The sequence below is a fragment of the Clinocottus analis genome, unplaced genomic scaffold (genome assembly GCF_023055335.1).
Source record: "Clinocottus analis isolate CAN_PGR_092001 unplaced genomic scaffold, fCliAna1.0.p SCAF_17, whole genome shotgun sequence".
Classification (NCBI taxonomy): Eukaryota; Metazoa; Chordata; class Actinopteri; order Perciformes; family Cottidae; genus Clinocottus; species Clinocottus analis.
In genome coordinates, this window is record NW_027175898.1 from 6,762,634 (window position 1) to 6,781,182 (window position 18,549).

An 18,549-nucleotide genomic window follows, 5' to 3' on the forward strand; every position below is an offset into this window, starting at 1 on the left:
TGTTTGTGCTGCCGAGTTATTCTATGTATAAAATTGATTACAGGTTTAAATTACAGGGCCGAAAAAAAACGATGCCTGATGATTATTTGTATCTTAATCAAATTGTTTTTCTTTAACAATTCTAACTTTCTCATTGATTTCAGTCAAAAAGCCAGTGGATATTCTTCCTGATAAAAAAATAAATAACAATCCCAGGAATCTTTCTCAGGTAGGTTTGCCCTCAAGCAGAGCTGGAGCAAAGTCTAAGAAATGAGAGCGTAAAATTCCCACACATTAGAAGGCGGATAATTGGATTTCCTGTGTCCTGTACGGTGGGCGGTGTGGTTCCTGCAGCTGTGACATTATCAAGGTAACATAACCTGAAGGCTGTGGTGTAGCGGCACAGGCCCCGCTAGGCCTGTCCTCCAGTTCCACATCACCGCCTGCTTGGCTATTCATCCTGTGGACCCTGCAAATGAAATTATGGGAGGAAGAGCAAAGGACATTCTTTGGGAATTAATCCCATTTATGCCTAAACCCACTTCAGATTTTTATATTGAGGCCCTCTTTAGATGTAAGGCACATTTACAATTAGACAAGGCCTTTGGGGGATTGAAAGAAATACTGTGTGTGTTGGTTTGTTTGGGAGGTTAATTTCTAGACACAGACAGGAAATAGGAAAAACTGAAATACGGAAAAAACTGAAAGTTATTCTTAAAGATCAGTTGTCATTGAAACAGATGACAGGGTCTAAACGACCCCTTTGTTGTAATAATACAGCATTAACAAACATGTGTGCGGATGAATGAAAATGCAAATAACATCTTCTATACTGCTACTGTATACATTAATCTACAGAAGTCAACATTAACATACACGCACACAAATATTTCCAATTATAAGGTTGTGGAGACCTTATGTGGTCTCTGCAGTCAGATTGGCTCAAGCAGTCCTGCACATAATCAATGCACCAGTTGCTTTTCTGAAATATACATAAGAAAAATGTTTAAAAAATCCATAGTTGTATAAATCAACACTATAATGTTTCTGAATGGTATTTTAGAGTTATTATTATACTAGTTATTACAGATTCCACGCTGCAAACTCCAAGATAACTTACATTAGATCATCTAGAAATGAATATAGAAAAGGTATTATTGGCGATTTTTGTTAGAGCAACACATTTTAAAACGACGATTAAAGTGATTATAGGGTAAACAATCAAAAGGTTTTTGTCTGATATAACTATCATTTACTTTCTCTGTGGACGTCGATGCTTCAGTCTGACATGTCACTGCTACTTATTCTTGCCAAAAATGTATCCAAATTTATAATCTTCCAAAAATACTATTTTTGTAGCAGTTTACTAAAGCTTACTACGAGGGAAGCCTTTCTACTTGTGGTCGCAGCGGCCTTAAAATGTGTCCAGCAAGTCAGAACAAGCCGGGTCTCCATTCTAACATAGCTGAAATAAAGTTGTAAAAATCCCAAAACAAGCTTATTGCCCTTAAAAGCTGTGTTTCCGTCTTACTTTCTTGTAGTAATAATCTGCTTTGTAACTCTGTTCTCGCCGCACAGCCAGAGGACGCACCTGACGTCAATTAGCCCGTCGGCTTGCTCTCGCGATGCATTGCAGATAAACACTGCCCCCTCGTGGCCACGCGGGAGTACAACCGCTCAAATTAAACAAAACCCCGACTTGGTTTGTAGAAGCTGAAGCCTTTCGTTCTGTTTATTTATTTATTATTATTATAAAGCTGTGGGACTTTATTAGCATGTTAACCATACAAAGTTGTTTGTACGAAGAAACAACTTTTCTTTTTCGTTTTATGAAATAGAGAATGTGTAAATTTGATTTATATTATATTTAATAATCTTGACCAAAACGACCAATATATTATTGTTCAATGTAATTGAATGCAATGAGTATGCATACATTTTCTATAAATAAATTAGTATTACTAAGCAATATGTATATTCTAAATGCATATTATTTTAAAATCTCTGTCAAAAACATTATATAATATTTGATGAGATTATATTTCTCAATTCTGCCTTCATGTGAAATAAACACATATAGGTTAGTAACCTGGAGATACAAAGCTGGACACACACGCACGCACGCACGCACGCACACACACACACACACACACACACACACACACACACACACACACTAGTATTAGTACAAGGACTGGGCTGATTACAGCTCCTTCACTGTCCTCATCAAGACTAGTGCAGACCATAGTCAGAGATGAGAGGCCCCAAACACACACACACACACACACACACACACACACACACACACACACACACACACACACACACACACACACACACAAATACAACATACAATAATCTGTTCTATCCACTGCACACATACATACTGTACTTCTAAACACACACAAACAAATACACATAAACGCACCGTAACTGCCTCCTCAGGCGGCCTCAGAGCTCAGGCAGGTCCCTGCCATTATCCCGTCCTCTACCCTAAACACGCAGTTTTAATTTCAAAGCTCTGATTAGCTGATGATTGCATGACAGCCGCCGAACCAGGTTCCCTTTTCACCCGGCTCCCAGACTGCAACTCAATCATGCCCAATTAGTGGGTCCCCAAACACTCTCTCTTATTAGAGGACTCATAATCGACTCATTGTGTCCTGATTTGGCAAATAAATCACTCTGGAGGCTGCTGACTCCCCCCAGCTTCCTCCCTTTCTTCCTCCCCCACTTTTCTCTCACCCTGTCTTTCACTGCCCACTCCCCATCTTTTCCTTGTCCAGGGGTTCAGTGACAACGTTTTCAGCCATGCTTTTCATTGGAGCTGACAGTTTGAGCAACGCCGGATTCGTTTTTTTTATTTTTTTTTATTCCCCCTGAAGAATGAGGAATAATTTAGCAGCTACGGCAAGGCAGGCAGCATGCGGGTGTCCTTGTCCTACAAGGTTAAGAATCCATTCCATCTGAGCAAGAAAGGAGTGAATTAAAATAAATGATGGCCAGATATTTATTGCGAGTTTGTAGATGAAGCCAAGTCACTTCATTGGACCAGTGGGGCCTGTGCTGCCAGTGGCTCGGTGTTACCGAGTAACCTCCATACCTCTCCCCGCCGAACTGGTGAATAACACACAATGTCACATTATTTCTATCCTGCATTTTATATATTTATATCTATAATCGCATGTGTTGGGGACATCAGGGTAAAACGTCCAATGAGATGCAGGACGTTGGCCTATATGACATTATCCGGTTTGGGGGGGGTGCTAAAAATATGTGTAATTTTATTGAATGAGGGGAATTCTTGAGAAAATTGAGCTTAGGAGACACGGACAAGGAGATCCTGAATGAGACAGGAAACACGGACACACAAACGTCCTTCAATTTGGAGACACAAAACCCAAGGCCGCTCTGTCATACAGTTAATATATTATATGGTTTAGGTAAAGGTTCAGCCGTTCATTTTCACAGTGCTTTATGGATTCATAGCTGCCAATATTCCAACGATTAATGCAGTATTCTATCTCACAGAGTTCACAGCTCCTCAGGACAGAGATCCGACATGAGAGCTTTACAGACTCAGCAGGTGGACCGGCTCGAGCCTGGGGGCTCGCGGAGCACTGGGAGTCCTGTGATGTTGCACGCATGCAGGAAACCAGTTGACTGTGATGTAGTGGACTCCGAGTCAGACCCAAAGAGAAGCTTTAGTAGCGTCCCACTGTGACAGTGAGCTCCCTCTCCAGGCTCAAACAGCTCCTCCTCCAGCAGCAGATCCTGTGAAGAAACCTCAGGATTCTGATTTCCTGTATCCGAACCAAACCAAACCGTTGTCTCCCCCTCCTCCACTCTACCAGGGGCTATGGTTTTAGTGTGTGTGTGTGTGTGTGTGTGTGTGTGTGTGTGTGTGTGTGTGTGTGAGTGTGTGTGTGTGTGTGTGTGTGTGTGTTGACTGGTCATTAGTCTCTGTTTACAGTGGAGAGAGCCTGGCCAGCTGGCATGTGACGTGTGATGTGCGGCGCTGCAGTCTACCACTGTGAGACCCCCGTGGCAGAGTCGTGGAGGCCCAGCAACCCCCTTCCCCAGGCGGGCCGCAGAGACCGCGGCGAGCCCTCGGCAGATGGAGCCTCCAGCGTTTCCCGTCTCTCTTCTACAAGCAAAGAAGAGGTGGAGCGGGCGCTGGAGGAGGGACTGGCCCTGGCCCCCATCACAGATGCCAGGAGAAGGCTGAGACTCTGGCGAGACCCTGCTGGGAGGGTGCTGGGCCGGAACAGGTGCAATCTCAGCCCCTCGATCCCCTCTGTCAGCACCTCAGTGGTGGAGCCCGGGCTCTCTTCCTGTCCTCGCTCCTTCTCATTCACACACTCGAGAGGTGTTGTGGGTTACACTCGGCCCCTCCCGCCGCCCAGCAACAAATCCAGACACCAAAAATCACGACCAGACACAGTGCTCTTGCTGCCTTGTATCTTCCGCTCAATGGGAACAGGAGTAAAAAAAAAAAAAAAGTACCAAGTTCTAAGTACATTAACAAAAGTGTGCCTGTGACCCTCAGAGGGCAAACAGTGGAGTTGTGTTGACTCAGGCGTTTTCCTCTGCTGGCTAGAATGAGCTCCTGGGCTGACCTCACCACTGCCGGAGGGCCAACACAACCACTCTCCCATCAGTCCTTGCTTTATCGCAAGTGGCTTCAAGACAAAGAGGTTCTGCCGAATACCTGGCTGCAAACGGCATCCTGTATGATGGAAAGAGTTTATGACAAGAGGGGGGATGGCGAGGCCCAGCAGGCCACCTTGACCTGCCCCTGCTCAGAGGACCTTGGTGAACCCCATCCCATTGCCCCCAGCCCTCCACAAGCGACCTGGCCACTCCAACCACCACTGAGTTATTATCATAATTTCCCAGAGAGGCATTGCAGGGCCTCTGCGATCAGAGAGGCATCCGTGTTTTACAGAATGTTTTGTGTTTTATTGCCTTTAAGGCACTCATAGGCCAGCGGAGAGGGCCCACAATGATAAGAAAACCAGTCATGTGAAAAATGAAGGACCTCGCATACAGGACTGAGAGGTGAGGAAGGGAAATAATAAAATACATGACAAATGTGGAGCCAGACTGTATTTCATGTTCAAACCCTGTCTCGCCTCGGCTGCACTAAAACATATGAGGGGAAATAATAATAATGAATTTAGCCAATCAGCCTGTTACAAAAAGAACAGAAGCTTTTTTTTTTCCTCCATCTCATGGTTTACGCTTGAAAAAAAAGCTCCTGGCCTCTCGTTCCCCCTCCTGGGTGCTTTGACAACATGACGGCCGTAAGATGCCCAGGGGCATTCAAAGCTGCCACCGTCCCAGCCATTTCATGTCCAAGCCCACCTGGGGTAAACAAAAAAGGACTTGGAGCGATAGAATATTAACTAAAGAAGAGAGGAGGAAAATTGCACTGACAAAAATGAAAATACGTTTAAACCCATCAAACTTTTAGTCTTAAAAAATATCACTTTCATTGTCTCTCGTGGCGTAATTCCCCCTGCTGCCCCACAACCCCTGCAGGTTTTAAAGGTGCAGTATATAATGAAAAATAAAACATCTGTTTAATCTAGCTATTTCAAAAGCAAATCCCCTTTTGATCAAAAAAATGATATTGATCTGACTGCCTTAGTTGTGTTGCGAGGATTTCTCCTTTAAACTTGAAATAACAGTCTTTGTGGCAAATCAATAACGCGGCTGCTTTTTGAGGCTTGTTTCAAAGGGCACAAGATCCATTTAAATATGGTTGATATAGTTGAGCTATAGCTGTAATATTAAATTAATATGTGAAACATGATCTCACTCTGGTTTTAAAAGGGGGATGTCTTCATTTTCTTGCCTTTTTTAACCGATAATAATCCTCTCATGACCGGTTCGTGGCACCTGCTGGCCGGGTCAGCGACAGGGAACCCGTGACAGGCACGCGGCCCCTGGTGGAATGAACTGGTCCTAATATTCCTTGAGCTTTAGCGTGTCTGTCCTCACCCCTCACTCTCTGTCTGCGGGGCCCCGGCATCGGGCCCCAGCTATCTTCACATCTCCCCATTTTCTTTAATTACACCTCGCCATATTGCTTTTGGGCCATGGAAGGCAGATATTGAGACCAGATAAGATGTATAAACTTCTGTCAACGCCACAGCATATTAGGTAGAGCTGGAAGCATATTATCTCTATTCTATCCTTCCAATTAGCGCCCAATATCAAAATACATTAAGACAAGCCTGTCGATGAGGAGCAGGAAAGAACATTACATTGACAGGGCCTTTGTCCGTTTTTGTAATAAAATTGTATTACTTCCTTGCATTTGTTTTCTTTGCCACAAAAGGAAAAGTAATTTCCACCAAGGGACCCAATAAAAACACAGATAAATTACCCATTTAAACTCAGCGGCCTGAGAACTCCCTGTGCTCAGCTGGTCCGTATACTGGCCTCAAGGTTTTATTGTGGGTCTTCAGTAACAAACTGCTGCTTTAAAAATAAACAGTGTAGATTCACACGAGAAAACTTCTTTTCCTTCATAAACTCTGAGATTTGGTCGGCCGTGGCGTTGCATGCGTTCCATCAAATCAAAGGATTTTAAACACGGTGTCATTACTGGAACATTGCGAATGAAATATCGGATTACAGAAGCATCCATTGGGGCAACATGGATCTTTACAGCGGTAATGGTGCCATTATTTTAATAGAAAAATGTCAAGGAAAAACAAATTACACCCCAAACCCATGTGAGGCCTGTATCATCTGATCTGATATACACAGCATCAAGTCAGGCCTCAGACTCAGCTCACCTCTCAGTGACACCATGTTCATCTCAAAGCTACCCCATAACCAAAAAGCTCTCCAAGAACACAACTGTCTTCTTCACTAGGAATAATGTACATATTGTAGCTGTTTTGACGTGATTGAATTCACTGCACCCAGACAGTGAGAGGTCATTCTGAGCCTCGCTGCAGCATCAGGATATACTGTGTGCACTGACAGACATGGAGAGAATAAAGGAGAAGAGAGTGGCAGGATGAGGGTGTAGAGAGAGGTCACTTTGAGAAGCTGGATGCAAGCATATGCCAAACAGCGTCTCTGGATCTCTCTCTCTCTCTCTCTCGTTCTCTAATCCCCTCTCAAATCCACCGATGCTGGGGCCAATCATTTGAGGCCGGCCACAACCCGTGATCGCTGGGCCCTAATCTGAGTCCTCGGCCCGTCCGCAGTCCACCTCAGACAGCACCGGCCGGCTGCCAGCAGAGGAGTGGCAGGCTTAGCCTTCTCCAGAGAGACAGCTAGAGGTTGTCTCTACATGGATGGGCACTTCGCAGCTCGGCGGGGGCGGGAGGAAGGGGCAACATAGCAGCTGCTCAGGGCATATGGGTAGAATTCATTAAGTCTGGCTAAATAAGCCAATTGTGGAGGCGGTGAAAAAAAAAAGTGTGCGTTTGTTTGTCTGATGGAGAAAATCATTCAGCAACAGCACTGAGCTCAAATATTCTGCCACACACGTATTCTGAGCACAAATAGCCGGTGTGATAGCTTCGTCCTGAGGTATTACACTTGATGAAGTTGATTCAGGGCCCACCGAATGAAAAAATCGGGATCTATTTGTGATGGGCAGTGATTGAGCTGTTAGATGCATAGATTACGTGTCCTTGAGGATTTTGCTGTGCATCTCCAAATGTCAGGAGACTGCTCCCTGCCTCAGAAATAAACCTAATCACAATCTGTAAATGTTACAGCTGTTTCTCTAATAGACTTGGCCTGACTTTGGAGGCCTGCGTTTATATTCACACACATGAACCAAAGACAAAACTGAATGCTGATACTTGCGATTAGCACATGTTGAAGGCCCATTATACAACGGAAATCATATCAAATTCAGTGCAACTCTCGATTTAAATTCTGAGCTGAAAACATACGTATTCTGTCCTGCGGCCTGTTTTGTGGACTCCATATTCAGCGTTATCACATATTTTGTAAGGAATTTGTGTTCTATCACTTTGAAGAGCACCCACCTGATAACAGCTGTTGTCTTGTTCCCAACTTACATCCATTCCTCTTTATCCAGTAAAAGGTATAATGTATGCTAATCCCCCAGGTGTCAATAGGAACTCTGTTCAATGCATTTGAGATAATAGTGAAGAAGGGTTGCTCCTATCGAAGACCTGGAAGATAAAGTCAATGGCACAGTCAATAACAATAAGGTTGTAGGCTTTAATGAGGAATGTTAATTTGAACACAATCAACTGGATTTCAGCTTAGCTGATTATTAACCTTGGACTTGTATGAGGGTGTTGATAATGCTGTCTGTACAGGAAGGGCATTTGTAAGCTTTTCACACAAAATCCATTTGCCTTTTGGCTGTTTAAGTTAAAAACTCCCAAAGAAATAAGGGTGGATTTCCCCCCAAAAAAAGAAAAGAAAAAGACGACGACAAAGTTGCATTATTCACTGCACCATGAACTTTATTTAGAAAATACAAGAAACACTGTATTTACACTTAAAAAATATACATTATGGATAACAAATAGTAATAATTCCTACAACTTGAATAGGTCCCTCTTCGACGTTGCAATGCAAGGGCCCTAATTTAAGTTACTACAACCAAAGTCACTGGTCAAAGCCATTGTGTGTAACAGACATTCACCCAGTTCTCCCTTGAGCCATTTAAAGTCACAGTCCAAAGCTCCTCCTCATGTTACAGGCAATGCGGCCGGCTCCTCACTCTCTCCTTGATCCCATTCCATCAGCAGCTCGGAGGACACCTCTGTAAACAGATGATCCCAGTCCCAGCTCACATCCTCCTGCATAGCAGAAGAATTAGAGAGGCAGAGGGAGACATACCAAGAAAGAGAGCGCGGGGAACAGGGGGAGCAAAGAGAGGAGAATGGGGTAAGGAGAGCAGAGGGTGTTAATGTACACATCATAAATCTTGATTACCTGGGAGACAGAGTGGCAACCGCCCCTGGTGCTCCAGAAACAGCTGGACAGGCATTCGCTGGGAGCTCACAAGCTATATTTACTAAAATCTCACTCACCTCCTTCACCTCCTGTTCTGGTGCTAAAACCTTGGTGAGCAGCTTCAAGTCAATCTCTCCATCCTGAAGAAAGATTGGAGCTAAATTCACTTCACAAACAGCTGTTTTTAGTTATGAAATTTAATGGACCGCCTTGACGAGAAGAGAGGCAAGAATATTAAAGAGATATACAAATAAATCTACTTACTAAGGTCTGGAACGCAGAGTAATACTTTAGATCATTGTCCAGATCTCTGTAGGTCATTACCCGGGTCACCTGGGCGCTAACAGAATCACAGAAAGTCAGAGTTAGGTCTCCGGTAGATGAGAGAAACACAACAGACGTGTATTTCAATCGGAGCAACCTATCATAGAAAAATAGTCGCCATCCAGACTGAAGTGCTTTCACGCTACATGAAAACCACCAAGTCTAAGAAGTGGCTTTGTAGAAGTTGAAAGTTTGTGCACAATGGAGCACCAAGACTTCAAGCAAAGACCACAGAGAGCAGGAGATGGTTGCCAAGTGGTAAACGCTTCAAATTGAAACCCAGCTGCTTATCTGTGGGTTGGAATTAAGTGGGGGGGCTCTCAAAGTGGCCGGGGCCTAGCAGTGCATGCCAGTCCTACTTACTGCACATTACACGCTACATTGCCCCCGCAATGAGTTCAATGTGGATATTATCTCGCACAGAGAGCAAGCCCCAGCCTAATAACCTCCACCGCTGTCATAGCCTTGCTACATATTCGACACATGTCGGCGTGTCTCTCACTGCCCTGTAAATCAAAGGCCCCGGTTAGTCGAGACCCTGGTAACAGAATTGCATAAATCACACCCAACTGTTATTTCTCCATTTCTGCCCGATAAAGTAAGACACTCTGCAATGGCACGAGTGGAGGACAGGTAACCATCAAAGTCACCAGAGCAGGCTACTGATCTAGTGTCCTGTGCATGGACAGAGGTTAACTGTTGTCTATAGTGTGTGTGTGTGTGTGTGTGTGTGTGTGTGTGTGTGTGTGTGTGTGTGTGTGTGTGTGTGTGTGTGTGTGTGTGTGTGTGTGTGTGTGTGTGTGTGTGTGTGTGTGTGTGTGTGTGTGTGTGTGTGTGTGTGTGTGTGTGTGAGAGAGAGAGAGAGAGAGAGACTCCTGAGTGATAAGGAAGAACTTCTAACAGTTTTAGGCGTCACTACCTTGGTGGAGCTGCAACTTGCATTGTTAGATCTTCTTCCTGTACTTCTTCCAGGTCTGGAATCACTGGAATATCTGAAAACCAAAAAACAGAGAGCACAACATTTTACGAATGATCTGATAACATTTTTTTTTTTAGTGTCAATAAGAGACAATCTGATTGGCAGCCAAATTACGGAATAATTTTGAAAAATGCAGAAAATCCCCTGTGTACAGCTGCAACATCTTTGTTTGAATATGGGTATGTGTGACCATGTCTGTGTGGCACTTCCTCCCCTCCCTCCCTCTAGTTACATTCTCATAAGAGCTGCCCTGTCACAATAGCCATGCGGCCATGAATATTCAAGAGGCGAGGCGGCAGCTCCTCGTGCTGTGAGAGGGGCGCTAGCCAGGGGCTCCCCAGAAAGCACCCCCTGCTACCTTAGCATTTGGGCCCTGTCAGCGCCGCCCACCCCGAGGACCTGCAGTGGCCGGTAGGCCGACCTCCATGTCCACTCTGCCACTCCGACTGGGGCGGCATCCAGCCATGTGCAAGAGTATTTGCTTGCAGGCCCATCTGTGTGGGGTCGGAAGTCACAGTGCGGCCTGGCAGGAGCTGCGGCGCCAGGAGCCGCCAACCCGCTGCTCAAACAGTGGGAACCCACTTTAATTGGCAAAACGCAACAGGACAGAGGATGGCTCTGCTCCCAAGAAGGACAGGGTAAACTTTCACAGCATTTTTCAGATGGACATTTGTTGGAGCAGGGAAATAAATGAAAAAAGATTGGAAAGATTGGATGCAAGTAAGCTAAATTATCAATAATTCATGGATAGAATGATTGAAATGTGTTTAAACACTCATTATGTCAGTCATGAAGTCCATTATTGTGTGATGATATTTATCAAACAAAGAATACTTTATAGCTACAGAAGAATTTACACAACAATCAATGAGGAAAAACAATCAATTAAATCAGCACTAAACATTTTTGCCAAAAGGCTTACCGGCTCTGCATCGGCTCTTCTAGAAAACACATCTTAACTTTGGATGTGATGTGGATTTCCTGAACAATATTTTCGGGGGCTGCGCATCCTTACTAGCTCGACAGTGAGAGAGGAACACAGATAGAGACAGGAAGAGAGAGAGAGAGAGAGAGAGAGAGAGAGAGAGAGAGAGAGAGAGAGAGAGAGAGAGAGAGAGAGAGAGAGGAACAGACAGATGCTGAGAGAAAAAGAGAGAGCTGGACTGCACGAAGAGGGTTGTCAGTAATCTCTGACCACAGTGCTGCGCCCTGAGGGGAAAGTCAATAGAGGAGCTAAATAGAGGTGAGGAGATGGAAGTGTGCATCTGATGTGAGGAAATATCTTGGCATCTATGTCATTCCTTCAAAATAACTCCTAAAAAATAAACTGGAGTTGAAGAAATGTCGATCTTTGATGGAAAACTAGATTTCAGTTCTCCATAAAAGTTACAGACTGTTGAGATGAAGATAAGTTTTTATTTTTATTCTACAAAACATAACCTATCAAATTTCAGTAGATAAAAAAGAAGAAAAAACAGCTCACCCTCTGTTGATAACTTATTTCCTTCTCTTTTTTAATTAAACCAAATTAAAAATGCCAAGCTCGTTTAGCCGCTGACAAGATTCATCTGTGTTTCTGATATCCAAATAAATGCAGGCGCGGGTATTTCATATTCATGAGGCCCCGGTGACACTTTGTCCTCTCATTTACAAAGCACAGCGTTCAGCAGAATCCGTCCCCCCTGGACCCCCAATCAAATTTAATGGTCTTAGTGCAATGACATCAAAAAGCCTTGCCGTCCGGCTCTTTGCGAACAGCTTCCTGGGTTGTCTATCCATCCACACCCACGCTTTTATCATTTCAGCCAGTAATGCACTATTACCACACTCCATAAGAGTTCAATGTGAAGCACACAGGCTTATGTTGTCTATATGCAAAATCTATTATTAAGTGAAAGAAGAAACAACATTTTAAAATGGGCTTCAAATTCAACCCATTACTGGAGGTCAAGCAGGGCATCAAAGCAGCCGCAAACAAGGCAGTGTTTTCTTCTGACGCAGAGGGCAGCTCCATCAGAAGGAGCTGTCTCTCTTCAGCACGACACATTACTTACACTCACTTCCTTTCTTTCCTCGGCTGGACATGTATCAAGGTGGCTTTTGTCTGGCAGCGAGCAGGCCACGCGTATCCTTATTACGGTCGCGTCCAGCTTTCTCGCTGAGGCATGTAAATATCAAAAGGGGATAATTTGCTGTGAATGTAGGCATACTCCCGGCAGGCACACGCCAGTCAGTGACTTTGGACAACGGGTAATCTACGCAGGGGTCCAGTCAAATGATTACCCAGGTACAGGATCCTTTTGAGAGGCTTACGGGACAATATTCAACACATCAGCAGCTAAGAGTTTGACAGCGAGAGATGAAACAGATGAGTGTTTTTGCGATACTGGTGCTATTTTAAGTGACCAGCAAGAGGCTGTGGGGGCAGCTGATGGGAAGATGGGAGCAGGGGACTGGTCCCTCCCTCTCCCTCTCCCTCTCCCTCTCTCTCTCTCTCTCTCTCTTCCTTCCTTCCTTGTAGCCAGTGGACATAAGGGATAAGGGTAGGGGACATAATCAAGATCGCAGGGGCTATCTCACTAACCCTCAGCACTGTAATTTCCAATGCCCCTGCCTCAGGCTCTGTATTAAGAGGTCTCCCTCCACAGAGTAATAATCTTTCCAGCGGCCTTAACTGCAAGAGAACCAAACCTCTGGACTCTTCAATTAACGGGCCGCTTGAGCCAGCGCACACTTGACAGTAACAGACAAATGTGTGTGTAATGTAATAGATAGATGTACAGTACTATTAATTGATTACAATACCTCAAAACTTGCAATGAATGTGTCCCAATTGTGATTCATCAAGACATTTTAATTTAATTTGAGAGTTTTATAATACAGAAATTATATACTTTTTAAATGGTCATTTATTTATTTTTGACAAAAAAAGACTCCATAAAAAAAATAAAACATTGGAGAGAACAATGCAATGTTTACTTTATAGCTGATCAATAATTCATCAGTTTGCTTTTATCCTAGTTCACAGTTCTCATGAGAAAAAAAACAAGTTAAATATTTGAATAAAACACTAAAATTACATTTGACTAATTATCTTAATTTATTGTGTATTGCAATACTCAGAATTTAGAAACTCTGAATTATGTCCAGAGTTATGATCTGTAGGTAGATTCAAACGGTTTGAACAATAAATAGCATTTCTCAAAAACTACCAGAAATAATGTGTGTAAGTCCTTCAGCATTGTCAACTAAGCATTTCATGCTGCTAACTTATCTCTACGAAGGCAATTTGTTCCCATTTCCCCAGCCGCCTTGTGCCACAAAATAAAACAATTATTCTAGGTGAGTTTAGCTGAAATTTCACCCTCGGCCCTGACATTGTTTATGTTGCGCAGAGTTGGGCCCTCAGGTGACTGTGCATTCAACTGACACTGTGTGTGCATGTGTGTGTTTGTGGCTAACTGTGTCGCTCTAGGTGTTGAGGGGAACACTTAAATCCTGCCACAATATTCTCCATCACCTATAGATCTAACTTTATTTCATGAGTACAGTCACTGCACATACAGTGTCACACACTGGTCAAAAGGATGAACACAGAGGCAGCGTTTAAACATATGAATCCATGCTGGATTCAAGGAGAAATATGCTGTGAGCGAGCATCAGTGAAAAGCGATGATCTGACTGCCTGCTTATCTGCTCTACTTCCAGAGGATGAATGTGCCGGGGAGACACTGGAGGGCTTCTCTTTGCCCGTGAGGAGAGACACAGAGTGGGGGATAGTGAGGGTGTTCTTACCTCCTTCATCATCTGATCCCTGGGGAGTTTGTGGTCGCAGGCGGCGGCTGTAGAAACAGGAAGTGTGAGAGGACGAAATATTTCATGTTTTTTTTTTCCAAAATGCAGCCCAACGGTGAGGTCATCACAGGGAGCGAGTGAGTTGGCTCCTGGTTTACTTTTCTTTGATGATGGGCTTGTTTTTGTCTCATCTTTCTCTCATGCTCGGTCTGCTACAGTCTGACTGGACTTCTGAACAGTCGTCTCTGCCAAAAGAGGCTGATAGTGCTGTGAGGCGTTGCTGTGCTGTCTGGGTGACCAGCCTGACAGCCTGAGACAAGATCACCTCTTGGATTTAAAACAAAAAAAAACAGCTGGAGCTGAATGAGTATTACTGAGACAAGGCAGTTGTGACGGTAGCACAACACAAGGGATTTTTCTAATAACTTTAAACACAGCGCCTCTGTCTCACTACAGCTATTCAGGCACCGGACTCCAACTGCTCCGAGTAAAACATCGACAACTTCGTCCTCTACCTGCCTCTCCTCATGATGCCTATTCTCGTCACAGAATGATCTGAGGGAGGGTGAGGGGAAAAAATAGAATAACAGGAAAACTTGGCTCCTAACAGCAATAAAAGTGATGACAACTCAGTCACGCTGTTTTTTAATCATGTTAAGTGATTGTTCTTGGAAGGCAAGGATTAGTTGCAACCAAGGACAATCTGAAAATACAACTCTATTTCCACATTACTGCAAAAGGAAGAAACATTTATTTATCTATACAAACAAAAATGTGGCTTTGAATTATATCAACAACTGCAGGAGTTCAATGGAATATGGATGTGAAAGCAGAGTAAACTTACTCTTCCAGGTCTTCAGCTGCAGGTCTTCTTGAAGATCTGCATATCAGCAGAAAAATGTTAAAGCATTAAATAACACACTTCAGATCACAATTTTTCTTCATTCAAAATGATTGTAACCACAAAACTCAAAGATGTCTACAGTGTGTGTGAGTGAGTGTGTGTGTGTATATATATATATATATATATATATATATATATATATATATATATATATATATATATATATATATATGTGTGTGTGTGTGTGAGTGTGTATTTTTTTTTGGAGACATCCTCTCTATTTGTATCTAATGATAGTAATTCTGGTATATCAGACACAGTGGGGTCTTCTCCTCTCGCTTTGTCCCAGCTGGATCATGCTGTTACTTCAGACTTCTCTCCATTTACACAGCTCAGCTTGAACAGAACATGCCAGACACCAAAATACTGTGTTTTGACACTTCTCTGCCTCAACATAGTATTTTTAGCATTCACAATCTGTTTTAAGAAAGGCCGCGATCACACCAGACATAAAAGAAAAACAACTTTATTATTACCTACGAAGTATTTAACCAATTCAATCATCATTTATTAATAAGAAAAGAATCGGTGTAGATAAGTTGTGGTGTAATTTTATTAGTGGCCAAAAAACATGTGTATAAGGTTTTAATCTTTTTTCCTGACGCAAAATGCTTTTACTAGTTCTCCTGGTTGAATAGTGCCCCCTACTGGCATTAAATAATACAGCCAGAATAGCGACAGTCTTTTACTTGCTGTCATTTTCATCCTTTCATACTGCCAAAAATAAAGATGGTCTGCAATCTTGATCTCTTGCAGTATGAGATGATTTTAGATACAGTCCAACTGGTAAAAGTGTACCTAAGTACCAATGTTGGTATTCAAATCACTGCACACTTATGTCAGTGTACAGGGAATCCGAGAACAGTGACGCAGTAGAGACATCACTAAAAAAGGTAGATCCCCTGTGAACAACAATGGAAAGTAAATAAAAGCATCTAAATTAAAATTAGCTCCTGTACACCAACTCCAATCCCTACGTTCAGTTAAACATCAGAGGGTGCCCTCGGTACTCCAGAAGTAACCTTCTTCTCTTCTAATAAAAGGGTTTTTCTGCGGGGAGTTTGCTGTACAGACTGAAAACCCTTTAAGGCTAATTTGATTTGGGACTTTGGGTTATATAAATAAAACTGGATTGACAATCAGAGCAGACAGAATTTCCATTCAGGCAAACAAACTCATCAACTCAAAAAAATATCACTTGCAAAAAAAAACAGATTCTGCATGTTTGAGTATAGTGTCCCCTTGAGTGGACGTACATGTGAATACCATTTTACAACCCACAACAACTGACACCAATATATACAGACATTCAAGTTGGGATGCATTTGTTAAGTGTATCGGAAAAAAACTTGCACACGTTATTAATTAATCATCAATATTTTTGATGGGAGACGCAAAATAAAAGGAAAGCATCGCTTTGAATAGATTGAATAAAACACACTTTGTGAACCAATTCTCAGCTTTAATAAATGCTGTCTGAGTGTAGACCAACAGCCATGAAGGTACTAGAGCCCAAGCAGACAGGGCAGAGAGGAGCTAAGGGAGCCTACCTGCCTGCCCTTGGACTGTGTCCTGTCTGGGGGGCGGGGGTGGCGACACTTAAGACACATTACAGGCCCCTTGATTAAGACTCATGTAAGGCAAAGCGATAGACATGGTAAAACTGTCTGGAAAAAGTTGTTAGGGATAAAATATATTGTGACAACCTGGTTTCAAAGGTTCATCAATAAACTGACAGATCATTTAGTGTCAATTAGAAGTGATAGATCGACAAATCCCGGGATTTCTGCGCTGGGATTAGTGGGAGGAGGGCGGCGGTGATTGAGCATGAGGGGTGACATTGAAGGGAAAAGTCCTTGCCGGTTCCAGGGGGGACCATTACTTACTTTGTTTCAGAGAGGATCAATGCGCACGCAAACCTCTTTTACACCTCCTGTATTTCAATCGCTTCGAGACTGGGAATCAAGCTGGGTTACGTAAAACCAGAGAAGCGACACGCTGACCTTCTGTGAGAAAAGAAATATCTACGGAGTTTTCTCTGCTTGCACTAACGGTGCAGTAAACTACGCAAATAAGCACAATTGACTCCGCCTGTTCACTTCAATGCATCGCCTATGCTCTCACCTCCACTGAGACAGAATAAAGCTGCACGGTGGCAGGCGGAAAATAAAACAAGAGAGGTAGTTACACACTACAATAAAATGTCTTTATGTTGATTAAGTCATGAACAGTATTTAGATTGGGATTTGTTAGTCGTAGACAGTGCTTTTGGCAAACACCTTCCATCTGTTCCAAATATTCCACAAATTTTCAATGTTGTGCTCCTTTTGTAAAGAGCAGACTGCAGTGGTAAGGGTTGATTAAGTGGCTTGAACCCCTGTGATGAAGTGGCTAGCTGACTAACAGTGCCCTCCTGTGGCTGATGCATTAACCATGTCAATTACCGCCTTGCTCACAGATGAAGACGAATGGAGAGTTGCCTGCTCAGACAGGCTCCCCCTAACCTTGTTGATTCACAGCCTGAGTGCCAAATATGCACTGATAAATAAGCTCATTCAACAGCATGAGAGTTCATTAATAACACATAACCCAAGAGCACAGCTCGTCGTCTCCACCTTCAGCGTAGCCGCAGGAGAAGGAGGAAAAGTTGAAGATACTCACTTGGCAGAACCAGACCCAGAGCTTTCTTCTGCCCAGCCACCCTGCCGCCGGGCCGGTTTAGGAGGAGGACCCTAAAAAAAAGCAAACAGCTTCCTTGAATGTTTACTCACTTACATAGAGGATACATAAATCATATATGTCTGCATTCCAACTGTTGTTAGGCTTCACTCTTGGAAGATAGACCACACAAATATCATTCTTGTGTTTGTTTTGAGCTTTGAGTGTTGTCATAATTATAGAGCTCTAGTGTCAGATCAATATGTGTTTGGAGTGAATAGTCCATATTATGTGAGTTCCATGTGTTTAGTCAATTGAGAATGCACAATTAGGTGACCCCCCTCGTCTACAAAAACAAAAAAGCAAACTATTAAAGTTGTGTCTTTAGGATAGATGTAAAAGACAATACAATGCATGTTTGACTGTCCTACTAACTAAAGGTATGGGGATCATTTAAGCTAAGCTTCATCTCTATGTTGCAAGTGACCAAAAAAAAGCTCCTGGACGGTAAAGACATGCCTGGCATGTGCAGCACAGTCATCTATATTTACTACATTGTTTTGTTTATTATTATAGTTTTCAATACCGTTCTTTTACAGCACATATGGAGCAGAGTGTGGGAACTGCCAGGGCCTGTAAGTTTGACCCTAAAATAGATCAACAGGAAAAAAATGACCCTCTCCCTCTCATTCTTTGATTCTGAGAATAGTAAATGGAGTATGCATCTCTATCCTGAGAGCAGGACCCTGAGACCAGCACTTCAATGAATGAATTCCTCAGAGCACAAGAGGGTGGGCACTAGACAAATGAATTAGGAAAAAAGGCACAACATTTCTCATTACTAAATTGGGTCTGCAGAGGACAAAGTGCTCGTGAAGAATTTCTTTCGTTTATGATGAAAGAGGAAATAATCTTTCATGGCTGGTTCCTTCACTAAAGC

At 43.2% G+C, this 18,549-nt stretch overlaps 1 protein-coding gene across 3 annotated transcripts in view; it reads right to left on the reverse strand.

Annotated features, from left to right (window-relative positions):
* Positions 1-8,427: 8,427 nt before the first annotated feature.
* Positions 8,428-18,549, reverse strand: part of LOC137787697 (Intraflagellar transport protein 43 homolog) — a 13,516-nt gene continuing 3,394 nt past the window's right edge. Inside the window, exons 3-10 of one of the 3 annotated variants that reach the window (XM_068580386.1) lie at positions 17,613-17,683; positions 14,892-14,927; positions 14,567-14,602; positions 14,048-14,094; positions 10,193-10,265; positions 9,214-9,289; positions 9,027-9,089; positions 8,428-8,792 (exon numbers count right to left, since the gene is read on the reverse strand). In XM_068580386.1, coding sequence (XP_068436487.1) covers positions 8,682-8,792; positions 9,027-9,089; positions 9,214-9,289; positions 10,193-10,265; positions 14,048-14,094; positions 14,567-14,602; positions 14,892-14,927; positions 17,613-17,683 — 513 coding nt within the window. In that variant the 3' untranslated portion in view covers positions 8,428-8,681. Of the gene's footprint in view, positions 8,793-9,026; positions 9,090-9,213; positions 9,290-10,192; positions 10,266-14,047; positions 14,095-14,562; positions 14,603-14,891; positions 14,928-17,612; positions 17,684-18,549 lie in introns of all 3 variants that reach the window. The other 2 variants (XM_068580387.1, XM_068580388.1) reach the window with 2 other exon arrangements.